Source organism: Mercenaria mercenaria, chromosome 16 (genome assembly GCF_021730395.1).
Source record: "Mercenaria mercenaria strain notata chromosome 16, MADL_Memer_1, whole genome shotgun sequence".
In the NCBI taxonomy this organism is placed as follows: domain Eukaryota; kingdom Metazoa; phylum Mollusca; class Bivalvia; order Venerida; family Veneridae; genus Mercenaria; species Mercenaria mercenaria.
Window position 1 is genome coordinate 70,209,016 of NC_069376.1, and position 16,809 is coordinate 70,225,824.

The window sequence follows — 16,809 nt, forward strand, 5'->3', positions numbered from 1 at the left end:
GACAAGATTTGTGACTGACAGATAGACACAGACACAGACAGACAGGAGTAAATCAATATGTGTCCCACACCACTGTGTGGTTGGAGACATAAAAAGCTAATCATATAAATTATCCAACCCACTTATATATTAAACAGATACAGTCACATTTGAAATGACATTTTACATCTGAGGATCACATTTAAGAGCAGTCTGTAACACCCTACCATTTTCCTTAATACATACACAATGAGATATATTCAACAGATATTGAGACATAACAAATTCTGTTGCTATAGAAACTACTGGAATTTAAATAACATTATAATAAACAAGAGGGCCATGATGGCCCTATATTGCCTACCTGAGTACAATTTCTTTTTATGATAAGATTAGGTTGTGACATATATCACATAGGCATACACATTAAATATCATCAGGATACACATTTTCTTGTAACAGTCCCTTTTGACCTAAGGGTCGCGTGATAGCCAAGGCCAATCTCCATACCAAGTTTGAGGGTCCTAGGCTAAAATGCTGCATTTTTGTACTAGCATGACTCATTCCCTACCCTGGCAGACTTCAATAACATTTAAACCAATCTAGTTATAGCTGCTATCGTATATCCATTTACATAAAACGTAAAGAGAGGTAATTTGTCATAAAGCCAGTCAATATGTATCTAAACTGATTGTCCAAGTCCATGTGGTGGCATAAATGAAATTTCAGATCAGTATCTTCATTAGTTACGGATATATACCCATTTTAATTTGAAACAAAGGGTGGTAATTTGACATACAATCAGTCCATAGTCATCTACCCTGACTGTCTCAGTCCAACTAATGACAATAATGAAATTTCAAACGAGTCCTATAAATACTTACTGACATAAATCCATTTTATTAAAATCAGGGAAGTAATCATGCATTGGTCTATGCATGTAGAAGATACAGAGTACAAGCATTTACAACAATATATTATAAAAGTAAGTAAAAGTAGAAATTTCTTACCATGGAAGACATAAATAACGTTTCAAACCAATTGCATTAAAAGCTGCTAGGTATATTCATTTACATAAAAAATGAGGTAATTTGTTATAAATTCAGTCAATATGTATATTCACTGATTGTCCACGTCCATCTGATGGCATAAATTGAATTTCAGATCAGTATCTTCACTAGTTAGGGAGATATACCCATTTAAGTTTGAAATAAAGGGAGGTAATTTTACATAAATTCAGTCTACAGTTATCTACCCTGATTGGCTCAGTCCAACTAATGATAATAATGAAATTTCAAATGAGTCCTATAAGTACTTACTGAGATAAATCCATTTTGAATAAAATCAGGGGAGGTAATCAGATATAAAGTAACACCAGAACCTGTAACTGAATCTGACAGATTCATCATGGAATACAACATTTTTTATTGAGGAAGATATTTTGCAAGTTTGTATCAAATTAAACCATACATGAAATCTCTCTATATGGCTTCAATGGCCAAAATAGCAAATTTTGGACCTATAAGGAGCTTTTACTCTGAAACCCATAATGGGATCTGGCCAGTTTTCAAAAAAGAACCGAGATATTATGCCAATACAAGATGTGTGCAAGTTTTATTAAAGTATCTATCGTGTTCACAAGCCAAAAATAGCAAACTTTTGCTCTTTAAGGGGCCATAACTCTGATACCTATGATGGGATCTGGCCAGTTTTCGAAAGGAACCGAGATATTATGCCAATACAAGTTGCGTGCAAGTTTGATTAAAATTGAAACCGTTGCAATTCTGCTATTCTGCTGGAGTTATTCTGCCATTCTGCTATTCTGTTATTCTGCTGGAGTTATTCTGCTGTTCTGCTATTCTGCTAGAGTTATTCTGCCATTCTGCTATTCTGCTGGAGTTATTCCGCTGTTCTGCTATTCTGCTGGAGTTATTCTGCTGTTCTCCTATTCTGCTGGAGTTATTCTGCTATTCTGCTATTCTGCTGGAGTTATTCTGCCATTCTGCTAATCTGCTATTCTGCTGGAGGTAATCTGCTGTTCTGCTATTCTGCTGGAGTTATTCTGCCATTCTGCTGGAGTTATTCTGCTGTTCTGCTATTCTGCTGGAGTTATTCTGCTATTCTGCTATTCTGCTGGAGTTATTCTGCCATTCTGCTAATCTGCTATTCTGCTTGAGGTAATCTGCTGTTCTGCTATTCTGCTGGAGTTATTCTGCCATTCTGCTGGAGTTATTCTGCCATTCTGCTATTCTGCTGGAGTTATTCTGCTGTTCTGCTATTCTGCTGGAGTTATTCTGTTGTTCTGCTATTCTGCTATTCTTCTGGTGTTATTCTGCTGTTCTGCTATTCTGCTGGAGTTATTCTGCTGTTCTGCTATTCTGCTGGAGTTATTCTGCCATTCTGCTATTCTGCTATTCTGCTGGAGTTATTCTGCTATTCTGCTATTCTGCAGGAGTTATTCTGCTGTTCTGCTATTCTGCTGGAGTTATTCTGCCATTCTGCTATTCTGCTGGATTTATTCTGCTGTTCTGCTATTCTGCTATTCTGCTGGAGTTATTCTGCTGTTCTGCTATTATGCTTGAGTTATTCTGCTGTTCTGCTATTCTGCTGGAGTTATTCTGCTATTCTGCTATTCTGCTGGAGTTATTCTGCTGTTCTGCTGGAGTTATTCTGCTGTTCTGCTATTCTGCTGGAGTTATTCTGCCATTCTGCTATTCTGCTGGAGTTATTCTGCTGTTCTACTATTCTGCTGGAGTTATTCTGCTATTCTGCTGGAGTTATTCTGCTGTTCTGCTATTCTGCTTGAGTTAATCTGCTGTTCTGTTATTCTGCTACAGTTATTCTGCCATTCTGCTATTCTGCTATTCTGCTGGAGTTATTCTGCTGTTCTGCTATTCTGCTGGAGTTATTCTGCTGTTCTGCTATTCTGCTGGAGTTATTCTGCCATTCTGCTATTCTGCTGGAGTTATTCTGCTGGAGTTATTCTGCTGTTCTGCTATTCTGCTTGAGTTATTCTGCTGTTCTGCTATTCTGCTAGAGTTATTTTGCTATTCTGCTGGAGTTATTCCGCTGTTCTGCTATTCTGCTATTCTGCTGGAGTTATTCTGCTGTTCTGCTATTCTGCTGGAGTTATTCTGCTGTTCTGCTATTCTGCTAGAGTCATTCTGCCATTCTGCTATTCTGCTAACTTCACACAGATGACCACGGAATACTTTCATCGAGAGGCAGTTTTGCTTTTATACCTTTGGCTAATGGGTTTTCATCTTCCCTAAGAAGACGATACAAAACGAAGCCGTCGGTCATATACTGATCTTTCCGAACCTGTAATGTTATTATAGTATCATGCAATTATCAACTTTTCGATCAGTACTGATACGGAAACCATTTTAATACATGTACTATTAGAAATGTATATTTTATTGATTTTTATAAAAATTTATAATAAGTCTCATTTAATATGGTACGTATTTCTTTTCAGTTGCACCTCACCTATGTAGGTTTGAGCCTCACTTGGTGTGTAGAACTCTTCATATAAGGAATCCAAACAAATGGCTTTAATGATGGTGAAATGATACACGAGTGGTTGGGTGGTGGTGGGGGGGGGGGGGGGGGGGGGGGGAAGGGATTGTCTTTCTCCACCATCAAAAGCTGGAATGTCGCCATATAACCCTCCAAAACATCTTTTCATTCCGATGTAATTTCTATTTTTACATTGTATTTGATAAATAATGGGATATTTTAACAATCTGAATCAAAATGCAAGTTTTTAAACTGGAGTGGCTTCGGCCTTAATTTATTTTCAGTCTATCTTGGTTGCGCATCCTAGAAACACAAATTAAGGGAGGTAATAATTATTTTAAGAACTGGATTTCTGCAATACATGTAAATGTCAGTGCAAACTTTTGACGAATATAAGCAGTAATTTTTATATTCGTATAATTTCTTTGTCCAAGTATGTTAATGAAAATAATACTTATGTTAGAATAATTTTGTCTTGGTAGAAATCAAACTTATCAATACCTCTAGTGAAAATCTAACATTTATCAAGCACTCAGTAAACATAAACGGATGCCAAGTTACTTGACCAAAATCTTATCAACCGCTTTTAGATGCAAATCTGTGACAAATATTATGAAATTGTTCTCATATTTTTATTTTTATTAGGCAAACTATGTTTATCAAATTTATGCTCATGCTAAAATATTTTTATCTTGATCAGAGCAGGTTACTGAAGTATTATTTGCACAAAATCAGATAAACCACAATTTAATTTCAGTACTGTAATGCATAGTGCAGAAGTAGTAAACAAGAAATAGAATGTCCTGGCTACTGGTGATGTTAATATGCAAAGTGAATAGTGTATTTTATTTTAAGTATGAAGTTTAAGTCCGCGTCCTGGGCACCAAGTAGTATTTTTATGTGCGCACAGGTTTCAAATTCACGACCTCCCGGGTTGAGGGACCAACAGCTATACACTCGACCACCGCATATCTCAATTAACAACTTAGTTACCAATGCGTTAACTTTATCAAATAAATAATGATCTATTTAAAATTATTTAAGTTTTATATTTCTTAAAGAAAGACGATGTCAGTCTGTTTATTTAGATATTTGCTTTTGTACTTATATCACACTGTGTGTATATATAAAAGATAAAAGGTAATTTATTACTGCGTGCTGTATATAACTATGATGACGAGGAACGTTTTATGTTCAAAATCTGGAATTTAGATCCCTCGGAAGCATCGAGAACAAGGCAAACAGTGAAAATTGCAGACTCGGTTTGATTGAGTCTGTTCATGGGCAGTAATGGAAAATGCAACACTGCCCACGCCCCCTAGCACCGGCTTAAGCAGTATTCAATCTTCAAATCTAAATGAGTTGAAATCAATGATCCCGAAGGACCAGAAAATATAACAACACTGAGATGAAGTCGGGGCGACTTTTTACGGCCGCCACACAGCACTTAACACCCGCTGTTGTGAAGTAAATAAAATCTGGAATTTAGATCCCTCGGAAGCATCGAGAACAAGGCAAACAGTGAAAATTGCAGACTCGGTTTGATTGAGTCTGTTCATGGGCAGTAATGGAAAATGCAACACTGCCCACGCCCCCTAGCACCGGCTTAAGCAGTATTCAATCTTCAAATCTAAATGAGTTGAAATCAATGATCCCGAAGGACCAGAAAATATAACAACACTGAGATGAAGTCGGGGCGACTTTTTACGTAAATAAAATCAAGTCATATCGTAGACTTTTTCAAGGCATCTGACAAAGTCTCCGCCGCTTACACTTAGAACCGAGGAAGCTGCAAAGATGGAGGATTGTTCCTGGGCGACCACATCCAGCAAGATCTTCTGGATGGTATCTTCCGCACAAGAATTCTCATGTGTCCCTCAATTTAAGGCTGGGCACAAGTATTAAGGACCTCTTTTGTTCCTTCACTTTATAATTTACCTGCCAGAATGTATACTCTACTGTCTGACTTTTTGCTGAAGACGTCTTTTACAAACATACGGATTTGGGAGAAGATTACAAAAAACCTTTTAAATGGACTAAGACAGGCTTCAAAAGGGACTATTATTATTTTTATAAGTTCTGTTCTGTTATTGCATATTTTTTTTTTAAAAAGTCTTAGTTCCAAAGAGGTTTTCTATAGATTTAATGAATTTAAACAAAACCCAAATAGAACTTACTGCAAATAATGACCCCTCATAGTGATTACACGTTGAACTGGTAGCCACCTTCAATAAGGATCCAGCCAGGTCCTTACACAAACTGAATAATGAATATGATTTAAAACAAATGGTTTACAAAAATCTCCATAATCACTTTTTCATGGAAGATATTAACTTTGAAGAAGACATGTGAACAGTTTTGCTTGGGGGTTGCTTCGGATTCGGGCCGGATAGGCAAGGAGCGTTGCGCGCGCGTAAAGGCCTTAACTTGCCATTAATTCTTCGCAAGGGAATTTATCTGGTATTGTTTCCGGGGAGTTCATCGGGCTACTGTTGGTGCATGTCGGGATGTGTTGATGCGTGTCTTTCGGAATTAACCAAACTGTTTTTATACAGTTGGACACGGCTGGTTGTGTTTGCAATGTCATGTGGAATATTTGAATGGCACTTTTCTGCGTGCCAGTTCATTCATTTCATTTTTACAGCTTGATGTTGCACGACTCATAGGTACAGTGGTGAAGAGCACATACTTTATGTGTCAAGCCGCCCTATACACAAACATAGAAGAGAGTTTGGAGCATAGAAGAGAGTTTGGAGCATAGAACACAACCAAGCAAAATAAAAGCAGACTCGGTTTGACTGAGACTGTTCATGTAGGTGAGTCAATTGTAGTGGTTCCAGAGTATCATGTTATTTCAATATTATCTTATTTTATTTCCTCATGGCTTTTACTTTCTTAGATTAGGTAACTTAGTTTAAAGAATTGTGTCTAAAGCATATTTATATTGTTGAAATTTTGCTGAGTCATCATTAGCTGAATAGTGAAGACTCCTGAAATATTTCCATGTAATAAATGTATATTTGGCAATGCCAGAGCAAAATGAAAATGTAGAATCTAAACATTCGTAAGATTTTAAACAAATCTTGCGCCGTCATAGTATTAAGCTATTATAGTACCAACTAAGAACATTCAATCAAAAACATGAGCAGAACTACTTCCTGTTTTTTACTGTATTATACTTTAGTCGATGGTCGTACTGCCGCATGATAAGTTTGTAGTTTCTGAGTATGGAGTACATAGATTGTATGTGTAACTGCTATGTATTGCGACTGTTAACCCAGCCATTCATTACGTATTCAAATGAGCAAAAACGTGTATCGTTTTTCTAAAAATAACGTACAAATACGTCTTTTTTGGCAAGAAATAAGCGTACAAAATTGAAGTAAGACGGAAAATGGATATAAGTCTGTATTGTGTTCACATAATGGTATTTACAGATAATCATAGGTCTTGAATCTAATTTCAAGTATACATTGCAAAGCTATGTAATTCTAATTGGTAATAATAACTAATGTTTTTTTAAGAATGTTTATCACAATTCATAGAAGTAAAAATAATGAAGACTGGACCTTAGGTGATGCGTAAAAACAAAAGAAAATAATACTAAATACTGTGATAATCAAATAATTTTCTAAGGAAAACAATTCAGTGTATGGTCAAATATTTCAAACTTGGCATAGTACGTAATTATCTTAAACTGTCACATTTTCAATATATGGTTCAAATGTTAAAACGCACGTTACGAAACTGTGCTGCTTATACATGTCTATCAAATCATGAAGTTTCAAGTTAACGTGGTATCAATCTCATTTTAAATGGTACTGGGTGATATGTAACACCAAAAACTCCTCGGATTTCTGGTAGACAATCATCATTCTCTGGACACAGCTTGAACTTCCTTACAATACTAGCTACGTAAAGAAATACTTCATTTCTTGCAAGAGTTTCACCTAAACAAGACCTTGGTCCCAACGAAAATGGGATAAACTCCTTTGGAACAATAACACTTTCCCTATCTTCGCTTAAAAAGCGATCCGGGCGAAATTCGTCCGGTTCCTTCCAAACATGTGGATCTTTTAAGCTTGACGAAAGGTTTGCCAAAACGCTGCAGTGTTTCGGGATGAGGAATCCATGAAACATAACATCTTCTGAGACAGTGTGTGGGATGCCTAGCGGGGCTACACAAGCGATTCGGAGACCCTCTAACATTACAGAATGCGTATAGGGTAAACGCTTTCTGTCGCTAATGGTAAGCCCACCTGATCCTAAAATGTCATCCATTTCAGCAGCCATTTTATCTTGGATGTGCGGATTTCGGATCAAATGTAGCAGTATCCACATAACTGATCCTGCGGTGGTTTCACTTCCGGCCGATAAAAGCTGATATACTGAAATACTTATGTTCTCGTGATCAAAACTGTTCTGTAGCCCTCCTATTAGGTTTTCATGTACCTTTTCATAATACATTTGAACAAAGTTTCTTGTTTCTGAAATTACATTTTCCTTCCCCTTCGCAACACACTTATCAATAAAAATTGTCTGGTGTTCGAAAAATCCTGTTATAGTTAACTTCAATTTAGGAAAACGTGAGAGAAAAGGAAAACAGCTGAGAATGGCCTCCCGAATAAAGAATTTGTTAGCCGACACTCTCAAGCGTGTAAGGAAATTGTCAATTTCGAGGTCATCAGTATCGTACCTGTGACTACAAACTAGTTTTAAAACCACGTTAGAAATGCCTACATTAAGATATTTTTTAATATCAATAGCACTGTCCTTCAATCTAATCTTTTTTATAAACTCAGTAATTTCAGAGTTAATAACTTCGTCTAAATATCTACTGTTTACACCAAATCCAATTTCATGCAACGCTTTTTGTGCAAACCCACGTTGTTCTTTCCAGGTTTCATCGTTAGTGAATATAATCCCTTTATCATTAGAAAGAGGAGAAACGGGTCTTCTTTTGAACAACGATCCCTGCTTTTTGAAAGCATCATTGATTGTTTCAAATCCATTAAGAAATATTGTCAGTCGTCCACCGATATACAGTGCAAAAACATCACCGTATCTTTTCCTTAGTTCACTGATTCTGCCCAAAACATCCGACGACATAAGTGAAGGCATATTTCCTATAATAGGGAATAAAGGTGGTCCAGGTGGGACTCCATTCTGACGTCTTGTTGCCAAATATATCAAGAAAAATGTAAAGATAAACACAAAGCAGGTAGATAATGTGCAATCCACATACAATAAATCCATAGTTTCTCTATAAACGTAGCCGATATATACACTGGAGAGAGTATTGACATATATTTGCAGTTACTGTTGCGGAACAACTAATATTTTACGTTATATCGTAAAACATTCCGCAACAGTAAAAACCGTCAGTGTGTGACATCAATATCAACCGTATATACGACAGTAAAGGCAAATAGCGCGCCTTCTGTGTTATTGTACAAAATCGTTTTTTTTCTTATTTCTGTCGTTCGTGTCAATCATGTGGCGAATGGAAATACACCCGGGTAAGCAAACGTGTCACAGATATTACGAACTATACTAAATTTCAATGTATTGAAAATTACATCTCAAATAACATTGTTAAATCAGAACGAATTAGAGTAGTGTATAAGTTACAATTAACCGTTGGAAATATGATGAAATTATTAGCATTTTCTTTTTCTTCAGGACATTGTAGGTTACATTGCTAACTTCCAAAAGTATAGGTATCATATTGTTTATGTGCATCTGTTCACAACGAAGCACTGACCCTGAGGACTATGTATGGGAAAATATAAGAGTGAACTAAGTGTTGACTGAAAAAGGGCAATATTTATTTTGCCGAACAATACCTTAACAAATATATATTTTCACATATCTGGGCGAAAAATACCGCCCAGTACCTTAACAAATATATATTTTCACATATCTTGGCGAAAAATACCGCCGAAAAATACCTTAACAAATTCATATTTTCACATATTAGGGCGGATAAAACCACCGAAAGCATATCAAGAAAAGTAGACGAATTTACATATTAAGAGAAATCTTTCAGAGTTAGACAATTGTCACTTGAAAGAGGAGGTGGAATGGGAGGTGGTGGTAAGATAAAACCAGAAATTAGCCAAAATAGAATTAAAGAAAGAAGCGTGCTATTCACTCTTGAATGCTGACGAAGAAGGAAATTGCCGTTTCCCGATTGGTTCAACGGTATCATGTGATAAAAGGAATTCCCTGATTGGCTTTTACCGTAGTACATAAATCAAAAATAATTCAGAATGGGACCGATTGGCCCAAATGTACAACAACGACATAAATAATTTTACCTACCTATAAAATTCATTTATGTGTATCTGTTCACAACGAAGCACTGACCCTGAGGACTATGTATGGGAAAATATAAGAGTGAACTAAGTGTTGACTGAAAAAGGGTAATATTTATTTTGCCGAACAATACCGTAACAAATATATATTTTCACATATCTGGGCGAAAAATACCGCCACGAAAGACCAGGGAACAAGTGACCTGGGATGCCGCCCAGAGACACAGGGACAGTGCTTGAGTGTGTCAGGAATTGATGGTGGCCGGTGGGAGGCGTTACCAACGGTTAGGGAGGTAGTGTGCACCGCCTGACTATGGCTAATCTTTACCTTGGAAACTAGCACTTAATTGTTTCCCTATATATTTTCGTGTGTGTATTTTTTTGTAGTTTTTCTGTATATTTTTCACTGTATATACATTATATACTTAAGCATGGTGACGTACTATTTACACCTAGATCAAACACACACCATAAACATTCTGTCTACAAGTATAACTAAATTTGCACCGCTTTTCGTCAAACTTTATCACATGTACGCAGGTATATCAGGGGCAGGACGTGAAGTGGTTGCACACTTGGTTCAAGCGAGCGAAATGGTCGCAAACTTACAATATGGCGGATATTTACTGACAGCTTCGCGTGTTCGCTTGCTTTTTTATCAGGTAAGTGTGTTTCTATGGTATTCTGAACTCTGCGGGTATGTGCGTGCACTAGTTCCATGTCTACGTCACACTCGGTTTTGTGTTTCAGCGTCGTAGACATCGAATTCTCGAAGTTATTGAAGCTATAAAATGGTCATGTCGATGTTTTGATATTTGAAATGCGTCGTTTCTTGCCTATTTTTTCATTCTAATGATCAAACTAGCCTGTTTTGGGACCCTTAAACGTGACAAAACAACTCATTGTGAAGAACTCTATAAAAGTTTGGTTCTGCATGTTTTCAGGGGTAGTGCTATACCCAAATAAATCTTGTTCAAGCTCTTTTTTGTTGCATACTTGCACTTCAAGCAATTTCGGACGCAAACTTTTTTCTGGAAAAATAGTGTCCAACTCTCGGAAAATGTTTATTGTGCAACTCGCTGAAGAGGCAAATCATGTAATTTTCTCGAAGTGGCAGCAGACAGACTGGAATGTAATAATTCTATTTCCAGTCACGTATAAATACGTTTGAGCACTAAATAGAGGTTTATTTTTTAGCTTTCTATGATTTTGGACCAAACATTCGCACTTGAGGTGATGATTCAAATCTGGGGCTGGTCAAATTCCGTATTACTGTACTGATAAAGGCATGAAGTCACAATGGACTTGTTAAATCCGTGACATTTTAAATGAAGCTGTGATCATTTTACCTTCTGCGCGTTCAAACATTTTCTAGACTCTTGTAAAACACTGGAAAATAAAGTAAATCTTGCACATAAGGTGACATTTTTTTGCCGAGAAGCGGACATAGGGAGGTATCAGTAAAACGTAAATTTCTCGACATTCACATAAGATTTCGTCATGGAACTGCGCAGAATGTTTTACTGAAGGTTCTGAGAAATAAATGTATGAATTGCCGAAAGTAAATAAAATATAGTTACCCTTATTATTTAATTTGGTAAAAAATGTGCTTCCATGGTGTCGGAAAAGTCCCTAATAAATAGACCCTAATTGTTTTCCATTTTAAAGCATATGCGCGTAAGTGGGCATTATTTCACACTTGAAATGTATTTTACATAAGAAGACACTTTTTTGCATATATTCAAGTTGTTTACTTGAAAACGAAAGTAGGGCATGTGTTATGCGGCAATATAAGGTTACCTAACCAGTTGACTTGCATTTCACTGCATACTATTTGACACCCCTTTTTCTTTTCGATTTCTTGTAAAAAAGATGTGTATCCTGTTGAAAATAGGTCTACAACGGAGTGCAGATCTATCAACTTTATTAAAATTGATCTGAAGATGCTGAATTTTATATGAAACAAAGAATAACTTTTTTTTTCTTTTTAGTATATAGCCTACAAAATTTGGCAGCAATGACATCGTAGTTATCTCTCTTTGTTAGACAACGCCATTTGCAACAAAGCAGAAGTAACGTGCATTTTGTTACTGGCTATTGTTATTACCTATAAACGCAGCAGTTATTTTAGGTAGGATGGTAGCTGAGTGAGTGCAAGTGTAGTTATTAGGTATTTCATGAATTATTCTTAGTCTATAATGAAGCTTCTGTTCATGTTGTAAGTCTTTCAAGCAGATTTGTTGACAAGCCATCCATCAAGGGATGACATTGATAAATCATAACTACCCATTAAATATAAATCCTTAGAGGTGCCGGTTTAAAGAACAGCATAATGGACGGTCTTTCTATATATGATGCTTTCTATTGCTGTTCATTAAAGACACTGACCTCTTTTTTTCTTGCTTAACCCTTAGCTTGCTGGACACGATTGGTTCTGCCTTTGCGACCAGTGTTGATCATAATAAGCCTGCACATATGTGCAGTCTTATCAAGATCTGCACCGTTCGCTATTCACCCCGTATCTTTTGGAAAGCACACCAACATTTTAATTTGGTACTGCCCAAAAATTAACTGAGGGACCAATTAAATTAAAAAAATTTTTAAAGGGGGGGAAAAGCGTTAATATAAATTTTTTTTTAGAATGGAATTTTTTTTGTATTATAAACCATGAATTTTTTTTTCAAACTGTTTTTTAAAATGCTCCTAACAAGTAAAAACATCCCTTAATTCGTTTTGAACCAGGCTCCCTTTTGAAAAAAAAACTGCCCGCATTTTTAAACCCAATACCCAGGGTTGAAACAAAAATTTCGCCCTTTTGGGGCATTAAAAAAAAAAGGGTTTTTAAAAAAAAATAAAACGCCCGCCTATTCTTATAGGGGCCCCTAACTCCATTTTTTTAAAAAAAATAAATTTTTTAAAAAGATTTTTTTTGGGTCTCCCGACCCTTTATCGTTTTTTAAGCAAAAAAACCCGTAAATTTGACGTCATAGAGAAAATCCTGCGTAATCTTTGCCCCCAGTCCTCTGTTTGAATGTAACAGAAACGTTTAAAGTACTCTATCCCGGGAAACCTTAAAGCACGAAAATTTTTTAAAAATTTAAATTCCTAAACCAACAAACACATAAACAACATCATTTAAATCATCTTTAACTTTGTAAAGGAGTGCTCTATCTCCATTTAACTTAACCAGAATTGCTCTAACTCCATTTTAACCAAAAAATCCCACATTACATGCATGTGACAAAACAAAATATGGGGGATAGGCTAGTTGAACATGTTTAAAATTTTACTTAGAATCCTATCTCCCACCCCTGCATAGGTAGCCATAGTGAGATTCTTATACGGGTTAATTTTTCATTTTTTTACTTATCCCAAAACACTTAGCTTTGCCCAATTTAAAGCGTAGGCAAGAAAATACATGCAGGATTTGCAACAGACCTTTTTGTTTGGAATTTGGGATAGAAACTTAACCCGTAAAACGAAGCTGAATTTTTAAAGAAATACCCCCTGAATATAAAAACGGTTTTTGCAAAAAATGTTTCCGAGAAGAAAATTTTGTGATAGTATTTATTGTCTTTTAAAGAGCAGCAGAAAAAAACCCCAAAAACAAAAAAACATTTTTTTTATTTTTACAGAAAGGGCGCAAAAACTTATTTTTTTTTTTTGATCATTTTTTTTTAGCTATGAAAATTTTTGGGCTGAACATATTCGTAAGACAACAGAACTGGCAGTACAATATCCCAACTTCCAAAACCCAAAAATCCTTTTTAAATTTTCCAACCCTTTTGACAACAGAAAAAATTTGAAAATTTAAATATTTAAAAAAAACAATGACAAATACCCAAACAAGGAATGCAATGCTGAAAATAAAACCTCGCTAAATAAATTTACGTACATAAGGGAAACTGAAAGGAAATAAAAAAAACGTTTGGGGGTTTTTTTGTGAGAAGAAAAATTAGGTTTCTTGGGAATTTTTAATTTATTAAATTTTAATTACAAATGGTTGGTGTGAATCAAAATAAAATTGCCACAAAACAATTAAAGTATCACATGATTTTAACTGTACCAATTTTAAAACAGTGGCTGTGACTGCAATTTTCATTGCAAAAAAAAAGCTTTTAATTCTTTTTAAAGAAATCAGATTAATTTGAAATGAAAGCCACAAAAATTTTGAGAACAACATGCAGAAAAAAAAGGAATAAAATGTATATACAATAAGTTTTAAAGTATAAATTTTTAAATGACCGAGACAAAATTATTTGCATGTAATATTTTTGGGGGCCTTTAAAATTTTAATTTGTCAAAATTTAATGTAAAATTTTTAACCAAGGGGCCCCAAAAAGGGGCCCCAAGTTTTTTAAACTAAAGAAAACCTTAGCCATCTGACTTTGTTTCTAACTGGGTTTGGTGAAAACCCTTTTAACCTGTTCTTTATTTTATTATCATTTTGCTGTCACGCACCAAAGCCCATACCCAAGGGAAAGAAATCATCTAAATTAAATTTTTTTTTTCAACCTATGCCCCTAAAACCCCCAAAAGTTTTCCCTTTTTGAATAGATTTGATATAAGACATAACGGGTAAAAGACCTTATAAGAAAAAGGTTTATGAAGCCCAAATTCGGATTAGAGATAAATTTTGGGAAAAGGTATCTCTATTTTGAAAACTCTAGAGCCCCTAAAAGAGGCCACACAAAATTAAATTTAAAATTAAAGGAAAAAAAAGGGGGTAAAAAAAAAGTTTGATGAAGAATCCTTCAAGGGTTTGAAAGAAAGTCTTTTAAAAAGGAAATTTTAGCTTTAGGTCTAGGGGCCCCTTAAAGGGCCAGCCTTCCCCCCCCCCAACCCAAAATTTAAAAAAAAATGAGGGGCAATAAATGATCAAACCCCCCGAGAAGATGAAAACCAATTGAGGGGTTCATTAAAAGTAGTCATTAAAGGTTTTTTTGATTTACCCCATAATGAGAAAAACATCTCCGTTTGAAAAAAATTTAGAGCCCGCCCCTAATAAAGCCCCCCCGGCCATCTCTGAAAAGATCCATCCACGATTCATACCGAAAGTTTTTCCCTATTTGTAGCCTAGTTCCCCAAAAGGGGGGCAAAGTGCCCTTAAACAAAAAATTTTTGGGAAAAAGGGAAACCTTTTTCCGGTTTCTAGCCCCAATTTTGGGGAATATCCATAAAAGGGTCCATAGTGTCTTTAAAGGTATTTCTTTTTGAACCCCAAACAGACCAAGTCCCCCAAACAGAAAAAATTTGGTGAAGTTTCTTAAAAAGATGCTACAAAAAATTTTGAAGAAGACCCCATTGAGTTTTTTTCGTGGGAAAAAATTTCTTTTAAAGGGGAATTTCTAATTTTAGCAAAGGTTAACCCCAAAAAGGGGGCCAATCTTTTCAAAAAAACTAAAACCAGTTGGGAGAGGATTTAAAATTTAGCTACAGACAAAATGTTTGAAAAAAATCTAAAAAGGGGTTAAATGAGAAGTTCCAAAAAATTTGTTTTTCCTATTTTTTTTTTGCCCCAGCGATTTTTGTTTGTTTGGGTTTAAGGGCCGTTTTTAAACCTTTGCCTAGCTGACAGTACGCACAAAAAGGGGGAAAAAATTAAACCCATTTGATCAAACTTGATGAGATCTACCCCAAAAAATTCAACTGACCATTTTTGGTAAAAAATGAAACCAGAAAATTTTTCAAGGAAAAAAAAAATTTTAAGTACAAAAAATTGACGCAGGAAGAGGGCCGAGGGACGCCGAAACAATCAACCAAACTAAAGCTAAAAAGAGACGAATATAACATTGATTGTTTTGTGTAAACGAGAACGGGTTTTACGACAAGTACATTTTCTTTAAAAAATTTTCCCATAATTTTAAAAATTTCCCGTTTTGTGAAAAAAATACAGTTATTACTGAGAATTTTTAGTTGAAAAGACAATGTCATTAGGTTTTGTTAAAATGCTTATATTATGTAAAACCTTTAAATTTGCAAACTGTAACAAAACAGGGAAAAATCTACTAAAGCGAATGAAAAGCTGTTGTATTTGGCAAATTAAAATATTTTACAACAAAAAAAAGTTTTTAGATTTTTGTTCATTGCTACAATAAAAAATTGCGGTTTCTGAGAAATTTAAACCCTTAAAAATTTTCCTTTTGTTTTAACACAAAACTACGTTTGGGTTTACGAATACCCATCTGCAAATAAGTGGGAACCAAAAGTGCCGGGGTTTAAAATAGCCTTTTTAGCCCTATAACGTATTAACCCTAAACAATCCCGGCCCGCATGGTAAAACCCTTTGGGGCAAATAAACCAAACCCTTCTAAATTTGAACCCCTTTCCCCTAAACCATTTTTTAAAACCCTCGTTTTTTCAGGGTGAGGAAGGCCACCCAGTTGACACGAAAAAGTCATATACCCGGGTATCCGCCGTCCCCAAAAATAATGCAACTAAGTCCCTCCCCTCTAAAAAAATCTTGAAAGTTGAAATTTAGGCCTATATATTGTTTCAGTTTAAAGATCCCAAAACTAAATCCAGCCCTTTCCTTTTAAATTTCAAAATGAGTAAAAGGACTTTCATAACGGTTTTTTAAGAGCTCTGCACTTTTTTAAAAATATAAAAAAGGGAAATAAAAAACCATCTTGCCCCAGTCCAAATTTGTAAATTACAGTGCTCTATCCCCCGATGGGAGCAATAACCTTTAAAAAATTTTTTTCTTTTTTTGGGTCAAATTTGCTCTTTTCCCCAAAACTGAAAAATGTATAAATCCAAAAAAGAAAAACGAAATGTATTTAAAAGCATTTACAGCTGAAAGAACTAACGCAAGGAAAAAAGTAATATATTTATAAATCTTTTTTCCCCAAAAATAAAAAAACCAACGAGAGTTAAATTTTTGAAGCGTTTTTTCCCGCCACTTTTAAAAAATGGTAGATAGAGCACCCGTTCCACTCACGCGACATATTAAAACTTTTTCAAACGTCCTTTCTTGCATCCCCAAAAATTTTTA

The 16,809-nt window shown here is 35.4% G+C and overlaps 2 protein-coding genes across 2 annotated transcripts in view; one reads left to right on the plus strand and one right to left on the minus strand.

Annotated features, from left to right (window-relative positions):
- The window catches only part of LOC123540187 (dolichyl-diphosphooligosaccharide--protein glycosyltransferase subunit STT3A-like), a 285,963-nt gene that overhangs the window by 176,233 nt on the left and 92,921 nt on the right, over positions 1-16,809 (plus strand). The window lies entirely within an intron of this gene.
- LOC123540382 (cytochrome P450 2B19-like) lies at positions 6,892-8,860 on the minus strand. The gene has a single exon (XM_045325367.2). It carries the CDS (start codon positions 8,752-8,754, stop codon positions 7,288-7,290), a length of 1,467 nt encoding a protein of 488 aa, XP_045181302.2. The 5' UTR covers positions 8,755-8,860; the 3' UTR covers positions 6,892-7,287.

Bases quoted from the DNA above. Each gene is read 5' to 3' on its own strand.
- LOC123540382 (XM_045325367.2), bottom strand. From the start codon at position 8,754: ATGGATTTATTGTATGTGGATTGCACATTATCTACCTGCTTTGTGTTT.